The following is a 20,168-nucleotide window of genomic DNA, read 5'->3' as shown; positions in this document are numbered from 1 at the left end:
GTCCATTACTTCAGCAATTTGCTCTGTGCGTTCTTTAGACTTGTTTCTGCCCACTTCTTGAACAGCGTGCTACACTCCACTGTTTCTGCCCATTCCTTGGACGGTGTGCTTGACCCCTACATTTCTGCCCATTCCATGGAGAGAGTGCTAGACTAGTATGTTTCTGCTCATTCCTTGGATTGTATGCTAGACTAGTATGTTTCTGCTCATTCCTTGGATTGTATGCTAGATCCTGTGTTTCTGCTCATTCCTTGGATTGTACGCTAGATCCTGTGTTTCTGTCTATCCTTGAATACTGTGCTGGACCCCATGTTTCTGTCTATCCTTGAACACTGTGCTGGATGCCTATGTTTCTGCCCCTTTGACTGTGGTAATTGTTTAAAAGCTGTAACTGGACTGGTGCCTAAGTGGCAACGAGCATGTCGAGCAGAGTTGAAAGCACTCACGAAGGTATCAAAAACCAAGGTTGTGAAATTCCGCTAGTTCCATAACTGAATACTAGTAAAATATTTGAAACTGAAGGGGTGGGAGAGAGATTCACATAAGTTTTAACATGTTCCTTTATTTTGTCGGAAAAAATGTACACATTTTCAATATGAGCTTGTACATATGATTTAGAAATTGTTAGATATAAAATTTATGAAAATTTACAGTTATAAAAGAATATGTATACATGTATAGCATACTTCAATGGGATCAAATCCCAGGCATAAACAGACCATCAATTATGTGGGAAGTCACGTTTGTTACATCTCGGATAACTACACATGTTGTGTACATAACGTTCTCGTGGAGAGGCTTCATAGGTTGTTTATTTATTCATTTTATATATTTCATTTGATTTAGAAGCCAGGAGTAAACCACTATCCTTTGCCAGGAATATAATATGGTTTTGTCGCTGCCGAATAAGCTGTGATAGCTGCTCTGAGAATATTTTAGCTGAATGAGCCAGCAAAGGCCCCTAGTCAACATTTTTTTTAATAATAAGTAATGGCTCATATCTACCATTTGTAAATGATGATAAAAGGATCTGTTTGTCACTAAAGATGTAAGCTTCATAACACTGCAAATTATTTCCTCTCTCTCTAAGGTTATATGAGAATGTTTCAAATATATTTGTCATAGAGACAGTTGAAAAGCTTGAAGAATTAGGGTACAAGCACTCATACTTTGGAGTTAAAAAATTATTAGTACATGAATGTCAGAAAATTTCCAATCTGTAAGTCACACACTAAAGCACCTCTGTACAATGCGGTGCACAAAACCTTTACTTCATCTTATATGGTTCTACTTTTACAGATCAATTTTTCTTAAATTTCCTTGTAAATCATTCTCACTTATTAAGCACCATAAATGAAAAGGAACTATAAAATTAAGATTATGTTTCTATGCCAAATGAAGAAAATTATGCCCCAGAATTTTTGTTAAAAAAATTTCATTTTGGGGGTACCTGTTAATTACCCCTCTATATTTTGCAGGGATCATCACTGATGTCACCGCTGCAAGCTACTTAATTTCTGGACTGACAGTTGTAGCCTTAAGAAAACTGTACTTTGAAGCCAATTTTTAACCCCCAATCTGAAAGATGAAAAATTTCTTTTTACTGTTAAGAAGCAAAACCAAAGCGTTTCATGTATCCTTAAATGGAGCTTTTTGAAGGTCACTACTGAACCTCATTCAGAAAATTAAAATCTTATTTCTGCTACGGACAGGTCAGTTTGGTAAACTAACATTACATACGCAAGGGTTGTCATAAAAACATAACTGGTATGGCTGGATCGACTGGTGTGGTGTTAACTACTGGGACCTTAAAATGTTTGATATTGGCAACAAGATTCCATAAACATTTCCCCCTCATATCAACTAAATGTACAATGGCACTTTATTCCAATCACTGCTTGTTTACATGTTTTAATGTAAAGAACACATCGAGATGATAGGGCTGGTGTCATCACACTGGTAAGAAGAGATACATCTACTTGTGTACATCCACTCAACTCAAGATTACTGTTAGATTCATTATTGGATGACTCTTACATCAATTCATCATACAAGTCTCGTACAGTTTATCACAGGTAGAACATAATAATGATTCGGTTATTATTTATCTGATATTTGACAGGACTGGGGTTTTATGTCATACTCACGAATCTTTCACTTATACCATGGCAGCCTCACATTAATCAGTGAGCGAAAGTGGGCAGAGCCCAAAGGAAACAGCCAACAACAGCTGACTTAGCCTACGGAATTTTAGCCCCTACCATGGCTAAGAAGTGTTTATTTAGGGGGGCTTACACAGGCTTTCATCTACTAACAGATTTACAATTTTAAAATATACAAAAGTTTCTGATAAATGTACAAGAACTTTATAATTCGGAGATCAATCTTATTCTTTACAAAGATCCTGACATTCTTTGAACTGTCTTTCCACAGCGTAGCCCAAAGCTGAGATGAACTTTTCTAATGGTACTGTTGGTGTCTGCAACAAAAAAAAAAAGAAGAATTGTAATTAAAAAACGGAGTGAAACTGACAGCTGGAAAGCCATGAAAGCCATAATAGCCAGATGATTTTTACTTATAAATTGTGCATCATGTAAATGACCGAAAAAAAAAAAAAATTAATAGTTAATTAGCATGGCAAAGTGAAGTTCATAGGTAAGATTGTGAAACAAACTGTAACCTCTCACCTGAACAAATATTGCATGTGCTATGAAGGGTAACTTTCGTAACGACCGCCCACTTAATCCTTGACTTCGTCTGAAACCAGAAATTGAGTAAATATGGAGAAATTCCTCAAACTCCCCAAACACAATACCAGACAAACCTCCCTGACAGCGCTAGAGCCACACCAGCAGAGAAAGTTCCTGAAACTCACCAAACACAGTATCAGACAAACCTCCCTGACATAGCTAGGGCCACACCAGCAGAGGGAATTCCTGAAACTCACCAAGCACAGTACCAGACAAACCTTCCTGACAGAGCTAGAGCCACACCAGCAGAGGAAAGTTCCTGAAACTCACCAAACACAGTATCAGACAAACCTCCCTGACAGCGCTAGAGCCACACCAGCAGAGAAAGTTCCTGAAACTCACCAAACACAGTATCAGACAAACCTCCATGACATAGCTAGGGCCACACCAGCAGAGGGAATTCCTGAAACTCACCAAACACAGTACCAGACAAACCTCCCTGACATAGCTAGAGCCACACCAGCAGAGGAAGTTCCTGAAACTCATCAAACACAGTACCAGACAAATCTGATAGCGCTAGAGCCACACCAGCAGAGGGAATTCCTGAAACACACCAAGCACAGTACCAGACAAACCTGACAGCGCTAGAGCCACACCAGCAGAGGAAGTTCCTGAAACACACCAAACTTAGTACCAGACAAACCTTCCTGACATAGCTAGGGCCACACCAGCAGAGGGAATTCCTGAAACTCACCAAGCACAGTACCAGACAAACCTTCCTGACAGAGCTAGGGCCACACCAGCAGAGGGAATTCCTGAAACTCACCAAGCACAGTACCAGACAAACCTTCCTGACAGAGCTAGGGCCACACCAGCAGAGGGAATTCCTGAAATTCACCAAACACAGTACCAGTCAAACCTCCCTGACATAGCTAGGGCCACACCAGCAAAGGAAATTCCTGAAACTCACCAAGCACAGTACCAGACAAACCTTCCTGACAGAGCTAGAGCCACACCAGCAGAGGAAGTTCCTGAAACTCATCAAACACAGTACCAGACAAATCTGACAGCGCTAGAGCCACACCAGCAGAGGAAGTTCCTGAAACTCACCAAGCACAGTACTAGACAAACCTGACAGAGCTAGAGCTACACCAGCAGGGGGAATTCCTGAAACTCACCAAACACAGTACCAGACAAACCTTCCTGACATAGCTAGAGCCACACCAGCAGAGGGAATTCCTGAAACACACCAAGCACAGTACCAGACAAACCTGACAGAGCTAGAGCTACACCAGCAGGGGGAATTCCTGAAACTCACCAAGCACAGTACCGGACAAACCTTCCTGACATAGCTAGAGCTACACCAGCAGGGGGAATTCCTGAAACTCACCAAACACAGTACCAGACAAACCTCCCTGACACAGCTAGGGCCACACCAGCAGAGGAAGCTCCTGAAACACACCAAACTTAGTACCAGACAAACCTCCCTGACATAGCTAGAGCTACACCAGCAGAGGAAGCTCCTGAAACACACCAAACTTAGTACCAGACAAACCTCCCTGACACAGCTAGGGCCACACCAGCAGAGGAAGCTCCTGAAATACACCAAACTTAGTACCAGACAAACCTCCCTGACATAGCTAGAGCCACACCAGCAGAGGAAGCTCCTGAAACACACCAAACTTAGTACCAGACAAACCTCCCTGACAGAGCTAGAGCTACACCAGCAGGGGGAATTCCTGAAACTCACCCAACACAGTACCAGACAAACCTCCCTGACAGAGCTAGAGCTACACCAGCAGAGGAAGCTCCTGAAACACACCAAACTTAGTACCAGACAAACCTCCCTGACAGAGCTAGAGCCACACCAGCTGGGGGAATTCCTGAAACTCACCAAACACAGTACCAGACAAACGTGACAGAGCTAGAGCCACACCAGCAGAGGAAGTTCCTGAAACTCACCAAACACAGCACCAGACAAACCTTCCTGACAGAGCTAGAGCCATACCAGCAGAGGGAATTCCTGAACCTCACCAAACACAGAGCTAGACAAACCTTCCTGACATAGTTAGGGCCACACCAGCAGAGGAAGTTCCTGAAACTCATCAAACACAGTACTAGACAAACCTTCCTGACATAGCTAGGGCCACACCAGCAGAGGAAAGTTCCTGAAACACACCAAACACAGTATCAGACAAACCTCCCTGACAGTGCTAGAGCCACACCAGCAGAGGAAGCTCCTGAAACTCATCAAACACAGTACTAGACAAACCTTCCTGACATAGCTAGGGCCACACCAGCAGAGGGAATTCCTGAAACTCACCAAACACAGTACCAGACAAACCTTCCTGGCATAGCTAGAGCCACACCAGCAGGGGGAATTCCTGAAACTCACCAAACACAGTACCAGACAAACCTCCCTGACATAGCTAGGGCCACACCAGCAGAGGGAATTCCTGAAACTCACTAAGCACAGTACCAGACAAACCTTCCTGACAGAGCTAGAGCCACACCAGCAGAGGAAGTTCCTGAAACACACCAAACACAGTACCAGACAAATCTGACAGTGCTAGAGCCACACCAGCAGAGGGAATTCCTGAAACACACCAAGCACAGTACCAGACAAACCTGACAGCGCTAGAGCCACACCAGCAGAGGAAGTTCCTGAAACTCACCAAGCACAGTACCAGACAAACCTCCCTGACAGAGCTAGAGCTACACCAGCAGGGGGAATTCCTGAAACTCACCAAGCACAGTACCAGACAAACCTGACAGAGCTAGAGCTACACCAGCAGAGGAATTCCTGAAACATCCCAAGCACAGTACCAGACAAACCTCCCTGACATAGCTAGAGCCACACCAGCAGAGCAAGTTCCTGAAACTCACCAAACACAGTACCAGACAAACCTTCCTGACATAGCTAGAGCCACACCAGCAGAGGAAGTTCCTGAAACTCATCAAACACAGTACTAGACAAACCTTCCTGACATAGCTACAGTCACACCAGCAGAGGAAGTTCCTGAAACTCACCAAACACAGCACCAGACAAACCTTCCTGACACAGCTAGAGCCACACCAGCAGAGGGAATTCCTGAAACTCACCAAACACAGTACCAGACAAACCTTCCTGGCATAGCTAGAGCCACACCAGCAGAGGAAGTTCCTGAAACTCACCAAACACAGTACTAGACAAACCTTCCTGACAGAGCTAGGGCCACACCAGCAGAGGAAAGTTCCTGAAACTCACCAAACACAGTACCAAACAAACCTTCCTGGCATAGCTAGAGCCACACCAGCAGAGGAAGTTCCTGAAACACACCAAACACAGTACCAGACAAACCTCCCTGACAGTGCTAGAGCCACACCAGCAGAGGGAATTCCTGAAACTCACCAAACACAGTACTAGACAAACCTTCCTGACATAGCTAGGGCCACACCAGCAGAGGAAGTTCCTGAAACTCACCAAACACAGTACTAGACAAACCTTCCTGACAGAGATAGGGCCACACCAGCAGAGGAAGTTCCTGAAACTCACCAAACACAGTACTAGACAAACCTTCCTGGCAGAGCTAGAGCCACACCAGCAGAGGAAGTTCCTGAAACTCACCAAACACAGTACTAGACAAACCTTCCTGACATAGCTAGGGCCACACCAGCAGAGGAAAGTTCCTGAAACACACCAAACACAGTATCAGACAAACCTTCCTGACAGAGCTAGAGCTACACCAGCAGGGGGAATTCCTGAAACTCACCAAAACACAGTACCAGACAAACCTTCCTGACATAGCTAGAGCCACACCAGCAGAGGGAATTCCTGAAACACACCAAGCACAGTACCAGACAAACCTGACAGAGCTAGAGCCACACCAGCAGGGGGAATTCCTGAAACTCACCAAGCACAGTACCAGACAAACCTTCCTGACCATAGCTAGAGCTACACCAGCAGGGGGAATTCCTGAAACTCACCAAACACAGTACCAGACAAACCTCCCTGACACAGCTAGGGCCACACCAGCAGAGGAAGCTCCTGAAACACACCAAACTTAGTACCAGACAAACCTCCCTGACATAGCTAGAGCTACAACCAGCAGAGGAAGCTCCTGAAACACACCAAACTTAGTACCAGACAAACCTCCCTGACACAGCTAGGGCCACACCAGCAGAGGAAGCTCCTGAAATACACCAAACTTAGTACCAGACAAACCTCCCTGACATAGCTAGAGCCACACCAGCAGAGGAAGCTCCTGAAACACACCAAACTTAGTACCAGACAAACCTCCCTGACAGAGCTAGAGCTACACCAGCAGGGGGAATTCCTGAAACTCACCCAACACAGTACCAGACAAACCTCCCTGACAGAGCTAGAGCTACACCAGCAGAGGAAGCTCCTGAAACACACCAAACACAGTATCAGACAAACCTTCTTGACAGCACTAGAGCCACACCAGCAGAGGAAATTTCTGAAACTCACCAAGCACAGTGCCAAACAAACTTCTCAACACAGTTAATTCCTGAAAGTTGTCAGATATATAGTGTAACAAGCACAGTTGAAGCCCCAAAAAGCTGAGGAAATTCCTGAATACTACCCAACATATCAAGAGCCACACCAGCAGACTCAATACCTAACTTCATTGGTAGAGTCTTAACAGACTGATGCAATCAATCATACTCAATTCTGCAAATGAAGGCCTCCCTCATCTGCCAAAAGCTGCAACAGTCTTGCATGACACTACCTGGTAGGCAGTGGATGGTCTTGAATTAAAATGCAGAATGGAAACAGAATGGACAGTACAGAGAAGGTATGGGACTTGTTAAATTCTGACTTGACTGGACTGGACTGCCAACATTTCTGTACTCAGATGTCCTTTTGTTACACAACATGGACATGCTCACGTGTCATAACCATGACCTCTGTAATGCAGTTTTCATACAACAATCAAATTTTTAAAAATTCTCTGAAATTAGATGTGATTTACTATGTACAGTCCAGTAACCAGACTTTCACTTCCTAGAAGTGATATATTGATCCCTTACACTACTACTCACTACATAACATCCTTGTGAACTTACATGGCCACATCCCTGAGCTGGAGGCTGAATTTGGTGACTGCATTCTCCACAAACCTCATTAGCTCCAGCGCTCTCAGGTCTAACAGCTGTTGGCTGGGGCTGATGATCCCTGTCTGCAACAACAACGTCATTCTCATCAAGTTAATTATTTATTCAACTGGAGTTTTACGTCGTACTCAAGAATATTTAACTTATATGATGGAGAAAACCGAGCAGAATGTTGAGAAATCCACGACCATTCGAAGGTTGTTGCCAGACCACGTATGACTGGAGAGGAAGCCAGCATGAGCTAAACTTCATGTCACAACAGCCGCACTAGTGAGAGGCTCCTCTCTCATAGTGCTTGGCCAGCATGTTAATCTCTAGGTCACGTAGGCCGGCCATTATGATGAAAACTGACCATAAAATTGATGTAATAACAGGTGCAAAATTTCTAGCGTCAAACTCTGAATCGTGTGAGAACTTGTCATATAATGTAATAGATTCTGTGTTATTTAGCCAAAAAATACAGTTATCCTGATTTTGAAATCTAAATGAGTTTTCTGTTTAGTTTACCTGACTTTAGTGGTTAGTGTAAAAAAAAGTAATGAGGTATAACTAAGTGCCTACCCGCATGAGTTCATTGATACAAGAGAGGTAGATCCTGTAGATAGCAGGAGCTGAAGGCAGACCTATGTACTGCTTGATGTCAGCTCTGTCAACAAAGGCCAGGTCTATAGCACCAGTTATGTTAGACGTGGTCAGGATGATCACATTTGAGAACCTGCAACACGGAATGCATCAAAAAGATTGTATATTTTACAGTTTGAGTTCATTAATTTTATTGTTGTTATTGTATTTCACCTAAAGTTTAGCATTTTTTAAAATTACACATTTTGCTTGATTCAGAGTGATTCAGCCACCTTGCCATCTGATTAATGTCCCATTAGAAAACGTAATTATCATTTTCAAAACACAAGGTTAATTTATTTATTTATTTTGTTATTTATTTATTTGATTGGTGTTTTACTCTGTGCTCAAGAATATTTCACTTATACGACGGCGGCCAGCATTATGGTGGGGGGAAACCAGGCAGAGCCGGGGGAAACCCACAACTATCCGCAGGTTGCTGAAAGACCTTCCCACATACGAGGTTAATTTGGAGCAGCAATTTTATTCAAGGGATATATTCTTTGGCAGTATATTGAACCTTTTTGCTTCGCTATTCTTGACTCATGGAAGATTTCTCTCAACTGATGGAATATTTCTCAAAAGAAACCTTCAAAAACATATGAGATGTTAACCAAATGAAAACACAGATTTTGTATCTTCAAAAGGTGTAGAAAAATAACAGTGTTGTTACCTTTTGATCTGATCTAGCTGTGTAAGGAGCGCATTGACCACACGTATAGCATCAGAGGGCTCTGTACCTGCCATAGCACTCTTCCTGGCTGCTGTCAAACTCTCCACCTGGCATAAATACAGGTAAATGTTTAAAGGATTTTACTTTCGTCAGGAATCTGATTTTCATTGTGACTCCAACAAAACCAAAACAGGAATCTACATGGATCCCTGTAAAAAAAACCCCTTCAAACTCATATCTGATTACAATAGAGTATACATTGTTTCAGATCTTTTAAAACTGTGAACATGGAATCCCCAAAACTGTTCTCTTTTATATGTATGAAAACTTTCAGTTGGAGTAATAGACTTGTGGTACTACATTAGAGCTAGATTCTGGTGAGTCCTTTAAAGCCAGTCTAAGGGCATTAATTTAGATTGCGGTAAAAAAACAACAATAATAGCCTGGTTTATCTACTACTTGTTTAGCTCTGACATATTTGTATTTCACACTAAGTGAATAAAATTCTTCCTACATAGATAGGATAGATTGTAGGACAAGACATTCTAGAAAAACTGAACGTAGTCACGTTTCACCAACATACTCTAGAAAAAGTAAAGTAACTATACAGCTTGTAATTCTTTATGATGTTCATTGATTCACCTCTGAGGTTCAAATAATAATTTGTACAGTCCTGAGAGCAGCTTAAAACACTTGTTCCATTGAACGACATGGAATTAATCTGTATAAAGAACACTTATATGACAGGCATTACAGGTGAAAGATGAAGGAAACTGGGCACAGACTGAGAGGAAATAACACACCTCATGACAATTTCTAGACCTGAAGACATAGAGCTGGATTTGAACCTGCAACTTCATTAGTCATTGGCTGCTGGATTTTGACATGTATAGCTGCCTAGGTCAAAGCTACCCAAATTTTATTTATTGCTTGCTGTTACCTCATCTATCAGAACACAGACTAAAGCTTCTGGGTCATCTATTAACTCCTGGATTTTCTGGAACATCTTCATCACCAGCTTGCCACTCTGTGGACAAGAAAGCAGAACTGATGGATTTCAGCCAATTAAAGACTTGGCCTGAAGGCAAAACATGCTTTGTCTTAGATATTCAATCAGGGCCAGGGTGACTTTTTTTTAGAGGGAATAGCTTATCTGTATAACATCCTGCAAGGTCAATACATCATGGAATTTACATACCATCAATCCAAATTTATTAACAATCAGGTTGATTAAATAATGTATTTTGTTTCACCGATTGAAGTTTATGTCGCTTTCAACAACATATGAGTCATATGACAGTGTTACCTTGTAGCCGAGGATACCAGTTAAGACGCTCGACCCAGTCAAATTATACTGACCATTACATAGTCTACTCCTGTTATACTGAGCACCAAGCGAGGTACTGTAGTATCTAGTTGAAATCTTAGTCATATGACTTGACTTGGAATTGAGCCTTGGATCTACAAGTACTGCTTGCAAGGTGGACACTCTAACACTCTATCCACTACCCCACCACACCCTATGATTAAACAATGAAAAGACTTGACAGGCAATTGACAGAAGCAGTAAAACAGCTTTTCTCATGAGCAGATAGATGTGATATCTTGGTAAGACAGCAAATTAAGGGCAAACCCAAAATGCTGAATAAACCAAACTTGTGAACCTGAACAAAACATTCCATTTTTTTTCTCTTTCCAGCTTAGTCATGTTGACACAGAAGGGACACAAGTCTGGCCTGCTCCTCGTCAAATTAAAGTGCTACATCAGTCCCAAAGGAAACTAGGCAGAAATATTAATATATGAAGGATGCCCTATGTAACAGAGCTAACACCATGGTAACAGGTTCAACAGGATTTATGGTAAATAACACTACTTAACCCTATACAAATGAAGAGTTATCAAAAACCAAAAGTTTTCCTTATGTGACATGATAATATTCCCCATGTGACAACAAACCAGGCAGATACGATTAAAGTTGTTATGCTGGAATGATGTCATGGGATTGAATGCGTCGCCATTTGCGGCTGTACGTCAGCAATGGGTGATGCCAAGTGTTCTTGCATGTCATCCCATCAGGCAAAATGGGAAAGTACGGGAAGCTTTTGTTTCTGTACTGTCCTCCGAAACATACCATGGCAGTTTTAATACAACAGCATTTTGTTACAATTCACACAAACCATTCAAAATATCTTGTTCTCTATCAGTTAACCTTGCTTTTAAGATGTACACGGACGCTGGAATAGCTACTTAAGGATTCTGCATTTTGACTTTCTGACGTAACTTTTGTACATATTGGCAAATGTGGAAGCAAGCAGTAGGACAAGGACAGTGTCCTGCATCAAACAGCATTCTGACAGGGGCCGACTTGTTTGGTAAACGACTGCCTTTGGTAAAGGTAAATTAAGTAAAATTTTGCCCATGATCACTATACCGTTACATATTTTGGCTGATTCTGGGGGTCCTTTTCATCTCATAATGGTATTTTGAGGTTTAATTGGAAGGCAAGGTGACATACTCCTGGACAAATGCAAGTTTCAGCTCAAAAAGTAATATTTTATGACATTTATTTGCCTGTAAATATGCATTTTTTTTTGGGTGAAATGTTATATTATCCATCGTAATGCGAATAGCTGTCACTACATCCTAGACCAAAGTAAAAATTATTTCCAACTTGTATTTAGTTTTAGTGTTTTGTAATAGACAAACCTCAGAGAACCATTTCGAGAAGAGGCTGTGACTGTTGATCTCTATCAGCTGACCGTAGGTGTATCTGTCAGACAGCCGCACGCACAGCTTGTTAGCCAGGGCCTTACACAGAGACGTCTTCCCTGTGCCTGGGGGACCTGTCAGGGGAAATCAACATTTTATATGTACGTGATGTCACCGAGGACATGCTGGTGAACAGTATCTACATTTTATGTACTACATGAACAAGCATGAGGAAATTAAGAAAAAGACAATGAAAAATTAAGTGGGACAATCATTGAAAAACAGATATTACACCAGTCAACTTCAAAAGAATATCTCCCAAAAGTGAAAATAACAGCTGAGAAAATGACGTTTCATATTGCTGGTATCCAAATTCAATAATCATAATTACGGTTTGCTATAATTTCTTTCACTTTAATAAACAATTTTTCTGGTACCATGTTAAAGAAAATGTTCATTTTATGGACATGGTTGGTGTTTAATGCAGAATTTTTCATTTATGACAGCATTAAGCGTTGTGGATAGAGGAAAGCCCTTCTCTAGATACCTGACAACACCTCCTGACTTAAAGCCGCAGATTAAACAGCCAGAGCTGGATATGAATATTTGATGTCAATGACCCCCCAGTCGTGGTAAACCAGTGCCATAACCATATCTGCCAGTGAGGCCCTTGGTTACGGGTAGAGGAAAGCCCTTCTCCAGACGCCTGACAACACCTCCTTACTTAAAGCCACAGATTAAACAGCCAGAGCTAGATATGAACATTTGATCTCATTGACCCGCCAGTCGTGGTAAACCAGTGCCATAACCATATCTGCCAGTGAGGCCCTTGGTTATGGGTAGAGGAAAGCCCTTCTCCAGACGCCTGACAACACCTCCTGACTTAAAGCCGCAGATTAAACAGCCAGAGCTGGATATGAATATTTGATGTCACTGACCTGCCAGTCGTGGTAAACCAGTGCCATAACCATCTCCGCCAGTAAGGCCCTTGGTTTATTAATTACACAGACTGCTTTTTCTGATATGCTCATAAAAAAAAATGCTTGACTCTCTTGAAGGTAAAAAGCTATGGAACTTGCATCATATGTGAATTAAATAATTTTTAAGTCATAATGTATGTTTTACCCAAGTTCAGTGCTGAAAAAGAGTTTCAAAACATTTTGTAAGAGTATACATATGTCGTTTACCATGAAGTAGGACCACTCTATTCCATGATATCACGTCAGTATTGACAGCCTTGTCTGAGAAGAGCAATGTAGTCATGGCATACTGTAACAGCTGAAACATGTGCCCAAGAAAAATAGTACGTTCATTAACCCCAAATAAGCATTCCATGCATTTATGCTAATCGAAGAAATGAGTGTTAGTTCAGACATATGATAATCGACTCTCCTGGTGCACATGTACTAGAATGACAGTTTCGACATATTTGTGTAAACTTTATAAACTTTAAAATATCCATTTTCAAGTAGAAAATCTCTCACTTGACGTACAAATAACTGGTATGACATTGCTTTAGAAAATCATATACTTGTACAAGAGCAAATAATTAAAAGCTACATGTAGGACTTTTCAGAAATCCTTACACTGGTAAACATCCCCTAATTCTTCAACCTTTCAGCCACCTCTGTGACCTATATTTGAAACATTCTGAGAGAACTATGGGGTGCAGAAAAATAACTTGGAACTGTTTTATGGAGCTTGCTTCTTTAGTGACACGAATAAATCATTGTAGGGTCATTTTAATTAAAAAAAGTATACACATAAATTCCACTACAAAAGTGCTTTAGAGGTCGAAAATTACACAGAAATATTCAGTTTCACACACTGATAACAAGGCCCTTATAACAGAAATGCAGAAAATACATGTCCATGGGCAAGAAAACATATGTGACTGTTACCTGTCCCTTGATATTCTCATCAAACACTAAGGAGTCCCAGAGGTTGTAGAACTCCTTAGCGGGGAGGAGCCAGTGTGTGGCAGCTGATAAGTCCTCCTCCTCAAGCTCCTCTGATCCAGGACCATCCTCATGTAGCAGGACAACATGGATTTCCAGCTGAGCCACACCCAGGTCTATTGCCTACAGTTAACACATACATGTATGACCACATATAAAGCCATTCAGACAGAATTAAACCTGTAACACTTATTTATTTATTGGTGTACTAAAGAATTTCCCTCTTAAATAAGACAGCAGTCAAGCTTATGGGGGCAGAAAGTGGAAAAAGTGACAGCTGGATTTGGACACATAACCTCATTAGTTCTGGGCCAGGCTCCAGGATCGGGAAGCGATCTTGGACTTTAGTCAAAATTTCAAATCAAAAATTAATAATCGATAAAATTGTTATTTCTTATGAAATATTGTCAAAATCTTGCTTGACAACATAAATTCTGGGTAAGTTACAGTAAAATAAATTTTAGCTAAAAAATCAGAAAGGAACATACCCGGTTTAATGATTGAAATTTTGACTTAAATGTATGACTGCGTCATGATCCTGGAGTCTGGCCTCCATTTCACAAGTTAAGGTCTAAGTTAAAGCTTACAATATACCACCCTTTCACAAAACAGTAATACCTATGCCACATTGTATACTGACTGGTGAAATTTACGACTTATGCCTAAGATTTACGACTTAAGTCTTATTAGTGAAAAGATGCCTTGAGTGGCAGTGACAGTGATCTAGTGTTTAAACTGTGCAAGTCAGTGAGAGCTTTAAGCCTGTAATAAACAACATTGACCTCTAACTGAGACAAGCACAGACCCTCACACAATAAACACACAATAGTAGTTCAAGGTGAACGTGTGAAATTCAAATATTCTACTCTGGTGATCTGCCAATAGAAGTTACCCTTTATACATATACACAGCTTCTGCTAAAAAAAAATATGCGATAAATCTGCATAAAAAAAGCCTGAGCTTATATCTAGGCTGTAAACTATAAAGTTGATTACAATGGTGACCTATGGTATTGTGAGCCTATATTAATGAAATCTTTGGTTGCTACATGCGTGAAATTCTACAAGGCATTGTTAATAATTAACTTTCAAAAACAACACAGGTATGAAAGATGGCAAGGTTTACCTTTCTGTCAGGCTGACTTATGTCAGTGTCTGTAATTGAAATTGACTGAACATGTTCTTGTAGAAAGGGATCATCAAATTCTCGAAAAGCTACATCACCATAGGCAGTTTTTCTCCTTCTTATGAATGGCAGCACATGTTCTTTCAAAACTCCTGATCTAGCAGTGCTGCAAGAAATATAAACAGAGTCAGAGTAAAATAATGACTCAAAGTAGGCCCTGCAGCATATCATGTCCATACTCCTTACAATGCATTTGTCGCTCTCTACATTCAATTCACTTCACATTACTGTCATCACTAGTAAAATTTTTAAAGAAATCTTACTGAATGCCTAGATCATGGTGATGAGGCCCCAGAAAACACAAACACTCTGTCTCAACCAATCTAATATTAAAATTATGGGTAACATGATTCCAATCAAAGAATCAAAGAAAACGGCACTGTAAGGAGGATGTATGACGTCTCCTGTTTTCTAGTTGACAACCATAATATAGTAATCACCCAGGAGCCTCTCATCAATGCGAATGCTGTGAGCTTAGGCTGGCCTTTCCAGTCATACAAGGGAAGGTTTGCCAGGAACCTACAATGTCATGGGTGTCCCCCAGACTCTGCCCGGTTTCCTCCCACCATAATACTGGCCGCCATTGTAGAAGTGAAATATTCTTGAAAAAATAACTCATATCGTAATACCAAAAAAAAAAAAATCAACCAACCTAAATGTCTAATTTCAATAAGAAAACAAATGCATGGACATTATTTACTTCCCATTTACAGTAGTGTATTGCGTATGCACTAATGCCAGTAAACATATAGTACTAGCTTTCTTACATGTATATGTATTAAATTTGGTTTGTTAAATACACGTAAAAGCTTCCATAACAGAATGCTGGGATATACTGTAATATAATGCCTTTGATCAATCAAGTACATGTAATAAATATTTAACACTACTAATGGTAATGAGTATAATGTCACATGACACACCTGCAGGGATTCTGGCAGACTTCAATGTGAATAGCTGGTTCAAATGTACATGGGAGGGCATCGCCTAGTTCGGATACCTGCTCCATCGACCATCTAATCTTGTAGAAATGGGGAAATTGTCTTCAGTCGTAACTCCAAAGATCTGCAAATTATATACTTGTATCAAGCATGTGATTTGAATGTTTTTCTGATATAAAACTGAAAAAAGTTCTCAGAGAATAAAACTGGCCACAGGGTGAGATTTGAGAAAAGAATCTTAGCCTACAAAACTGAAAAAGACATACAATTAATTACTCGACTTCTAACTGGCTGATCAAGGTGTTTTTGTGAAGCTGAACTTGCTTTATTGCCAACTTCTTGTCTCTATAAAGCCCAGCAAATCAGAAAATACATAGCATCCAGATGCATGTACATCTTTTAACAGGAATCCACAGTTTCCTCATAATCATTTAATTTAACCAGGCCGATAATTGAGACTTTCCAAATCCATGTTGCAGTGGCAAGCAGACAACAAGGTGACAGAAATCAACAACAATGGAAGATATTCTGAGGATTAAGCCTGATAAATAACTTGAAATAATAATATTTCAGGCAACAGAGTGTAGTTTTGGATTTGCACGTATGTCACACTTAAGCAGTGTTTTGTATTAACTTTTATCTTATTTAGACAAAATCATCAGTTTGATGTTGATCTGCACGTGATGCCTATCAACGCAGGTAAAATGGTTAATGCATGGTTATGCCCAGTCCTGAACACCAAACTTCACTAGGGTTCTCTAGGGCCCTAGTTTGGTAATCGGTAAAGACAAGCTGAGGTTCTTGCAGAGGATGGGACCAAAACTCAGCATGTTTAGCTCACCACTCGTTTTATATCACACAGAGGCAGTTTAAAATTGTACAGATCCACTCATGTCTGGCTTGGTGGAAAAAATTGTGCACAGTTTAAGGTCATCATTCAGATCTTTCATTAGATACACAACAGCAGCTCTCCTATTAGTATACCGATGGACGGAGAGCTGGTCAAAACAAGCCTTTCCACTAAACAGCAAACACATACCACTATATTTCTCAGTGATGCTCAACTAACAATCTGTGGTTGAAAACCTATGTGACCTGCTAAGTGTCCAGATAAATCATTGATCTACATATTGACGTTTTGATGGATTCTGTTCTCGGATATTTTTGATAAACTACTGGCTGCATGACACACACAGGGCAACATGAAACTATGCAGATGAGTATAAAACTTACGGAGAAATGCTTTACTTCTTTATCTCATTCTGATAGTCGTACATGCAAGTCACGTGATCGAGCCCAGATAAAAATAAGGTCGTTCAAGGGAGATAATACCATATCAATCATTATAGTAATACTAGGCAAGTCTAGTCCTCTATTTTCTTGGTTCACTCCCCTTGTCATCAGCTGACACTTCAGTCTCCTTTGTTCTCGCAAGTGATCAGAATGGATATAGGCAGCTTACAGCTACAGTGGGAGTAGTGACTGAAAATGTATTTATTTTTCTGAATTTGTGCTCCTATCATGGATCGTTTTTGGTTCGGCGAGACTCAGAACAGGTTAGTTGATTATGGGGACCACTCGGTTGATGTCGATTTACACTAGGGAAGACTTAATATGCGTGTGAAGATGCAGTAAATGTGGCTTCCCGTCGATCCAACATATTAGAAGATGTTATTCTCCGTAACAGTCCCAACATTTTGAGTTGGTCGACACCTAAAGTTACATTGCGCAACTACTTATGCTGTAGACGGTAGTATGTTCAGCAGTATTTTTTACTATGAAAGGCGTCGCTTCTTCTGCTCTTGTGCTCAAAGTGTATGAGCCACGAAAACCAGTAAGGCTATGCTATATGTAGATAGCTAAATGTAAAATGGTAGCAATTAATTAAAATACATCAAATAAGCTACATCATTTGCATCTACATTCATGGGTAATCGCATACTACCTGGGATAGTTGACACTAAAACAATTTAACTAGAATTTAAAAACGAAGGTTTAAGGTTTAAGGTTTGAACTGGTGTCCGGCGTTGACCTAGGAACAGACAGAAAATAAAACTTCAAAAAGTGACGATCTGGTTTATTATAAGGTCTTCATCGAACGTCTTCCTGCTGGATCACAGCGGTAAGGCGCGTTCGAGTGCATGGTATTTCATGGCATCTCATAATTACAGCCTTCCCGTAGCTGTGTATTCATTTTTGTTAAAGAACTCACCTAAAATGGTGTCTTTTTCACCTGTTTTTCACACGAGTAAACAAACCCCTAAACTTGAAATTTGGATTTGGCGCTATATATAGCCAAAAACTGGTCTTCATTGTCGTAATAATGATGTCGGTTGACGGCAAAAAATGCACCGCTATACGGAACGAATACTCCAATATATTCATTTTATGCCATAAAATAATTTAACAACTCACACAAATTTTTTTTTATTATTCTCGGTTGTAAGACTTTAACCACATTTATTTATCTTTGAACTGTCCAATTAGCCCAGAATGAGGATGTTGGAAATATAAACAATGTGTGTACTTACACTATAGGTGACCCAATACTTAGGCATAGGCCTATGTATTACGTTCTGGACAGAACTACTTAGAACTACTTTAGAACTAGTTACTAAACCGTGAAGGAGAAATTGTAAAGAAGATTTGTTTTTGTTTATCATGGACTGACAGGTCATCTTATTGGAGATAAGCCAAGAAATGCATATGTGTGCCCGCATGGATATTAATTACGTTACCTTATGGCAGGGATATGAATGAGGAGATTGTGGTTGTACTCAACCCTATCGAAATATGTTCAGTAAATATGTTGACACAGAATGTGAATGTGACTCTTCATTTTGTTTCACTGACTGATGTTTAACGATTATGGTGGTCAGTTAAATATGTAGAAGGAAGGCGGGCCATGACGGAGTGGTTAAGGTGAAATACAAGGTCACAAACTGTATGGGAATTTGTAAGTTTGCCTTAGCTCTTTGTGTACATCTGTTTCCTTTGAAGGCCATGCCTAATATCTGTCATAGAGTGAAAATATTCTTGAGCAAATCTTAAAACTCAATCGAGTGAGTGAGTGCCTGGGGTTTAACGTTGTACTTAACAATTTTTCACTCACATAACAAAGAAGGAATCCTTAGACTGCATGTAATGTGCCTCCTTGCTGCAGGATAGATTTCCACCGCTCTTTTATCAAGTGCTGCTTCACTGAGATGCCTTACCGAAGGCAAGTAATCCGCACTATTCCCTTCATGCTGAACATCAAGTGAGGAAGTTACAACTTCCTCTTTTAAGGTCTTAGGTGTGACTCGACCCCAGACTGACCCTGGATCTACTGCTCCCGAAGCGGATGCCTTACTAACTGCGCTATCGGGGTCGGTAAAACTCAATCGAGGAGCAAGCAAGTTGTAAAGACTCTTGTCTCTCAAATTCAAGGACATATAAGGTAGGGTTCAATCTTGACCTTGGGCACAGAATGTGCAGATTCCCCACTGCTCTTTGGACCTTGGTGGCAAAAAGTGGTTAATAGGCCTACTGCTCTTTTATCAATATACAGTTCTTTGAAGGCCACTTATCTTCCACGCTTGGGAAGGCCCGTTAGCAATTTTCCAAACATCATTGAATTAGTGAAAAATTTGAATGAGTGAGTACTGATTTAAAAAATCAAATAAATAAATTTACAAGGGGAGAGAGTTAGATACTTAATGATACTTATTAATTGGTACTTTCCGCCGTATTGATACTCATGAATATTTCACTTAAAGGACAGCCACCATTATGATGAGAAGGAACCAGGCAGCTACAGCCCAGAGGAAACCTATGACCATCCGCAGGTTACTGGCATATCTTCCCATGTACTAACGGTCAGGAAGCAGCCAGCATTAGCTAGACTTGAACTCACTGGTGAGAGGATTCTGGATTATCACTGCACTGGCACGCTAACCACGGAGGCCTCCGATACCGCTCTGCAGCAATATGATGTACATATCAATCCAATGCAGATACGTATAAAAAAAAAAAAACAGAAAAAAAAAAAAAACAAAAAAGAAAAAAAAAAAAAGAGGCTCCTGGGTTAGCACACTAACCTTTATGCCACAGAGAAAACCATTTTTGCCTATATGCCTTAATTTTTTCAACAAGTCACATTGTGGCACATAGTAATAACTGTTACAGATTACATTGTATATTATAATGCCGTATCAAAATGTTCATCTACACAACACTTTGTCAGTGATGATAATGATGAACATTCATTGCTATTCACTTACACATGAAATA

General features: G+C 40.5%; 1 protein-coding gene across 1 annotated transcript; it reads right to left on the bottom strand.

The window, feature by feature from the left end:
* Positions 1–561: 561 nt before the first annotated feature.
* LOC135475849 (pachytene checkpoint protein 2 homolog) lies at positions 562–18,175 on the bottom strand. Its single transcript, XM_064755794.1, has 12 exons — positions 18,109–18,175; positions 15,879–16,020; positions 14,896–15,061; positions 13,714–13,893; positions 13,000–13,090; positions 11,810–11,946; positions 10,043–10,129; positions 9,103–9,209; positions 8,370–8,523; positions 7,761–7,873; positions 2,688–2,757; positions 562–2,479 (listed from the first exon to the last, which is right to left on the bottom strand). The coding sequence occupies exons 2-12, from the start codon at positions 15,962–15,964 to the stop codon at positions 2,387–2,389; spliced, it is 1,284 nt and encodes a 427-aa protein (XP_064611864.1). The 5' UTR covers positions 15,965–16,020; positions 18,109–18,175; the 3' UTR covers positions 562–2,386.
* Between the last annotated feature and the right edge of the window lie 1,993 nt (positions 18,176–20,168).

The sequence above is a fragment of the Liolophura sinensis genome, chromosome 9 (assembly GCF_032854445.1).
Source record: "Liolophura sinensis isolate JHLJ2023 chromosome 9, CUHK_Ljap_v2, whole genome shotgun sequence".
Lineage (NCBI taxonomy): Eukaryota > Metazoa > Mollusca > Polyplacophora > Chitonida > Chitonidae > Liolophura > Liolophura sinensis.
This window is presented reverse-complemented; position numbering and strand designations above follow the sequence as displayed.

What these genes read in the sequence shown, in the direction of transcription:
- LOC135475849 (XM_064755794.1), bottom strand. Translation starts at nt 15,964, where the DNA reads ATGGAGCAGGTATCCGAACTAGGCGATGCCCTCCCATGTACATTTGAA. An exon ending in GTCTGCCAGAATCCCTGCAG is followed by an intron (nt 15,062 to 15,878) that starts GTGTGTCATGTG and finishes TATTTCTTGCAG; the next exon opens with CACTGCTAGATCAGGAGTTT. An exon ending in GTATCAATGAACTCATGCGG is followed by an intron (nt 7,874 to 8,369) that starts GTAGGCACTTAG and finishes TTGTTGTTGCAG; the next exon opens with ACAGGGATCATCAGCCCCAG.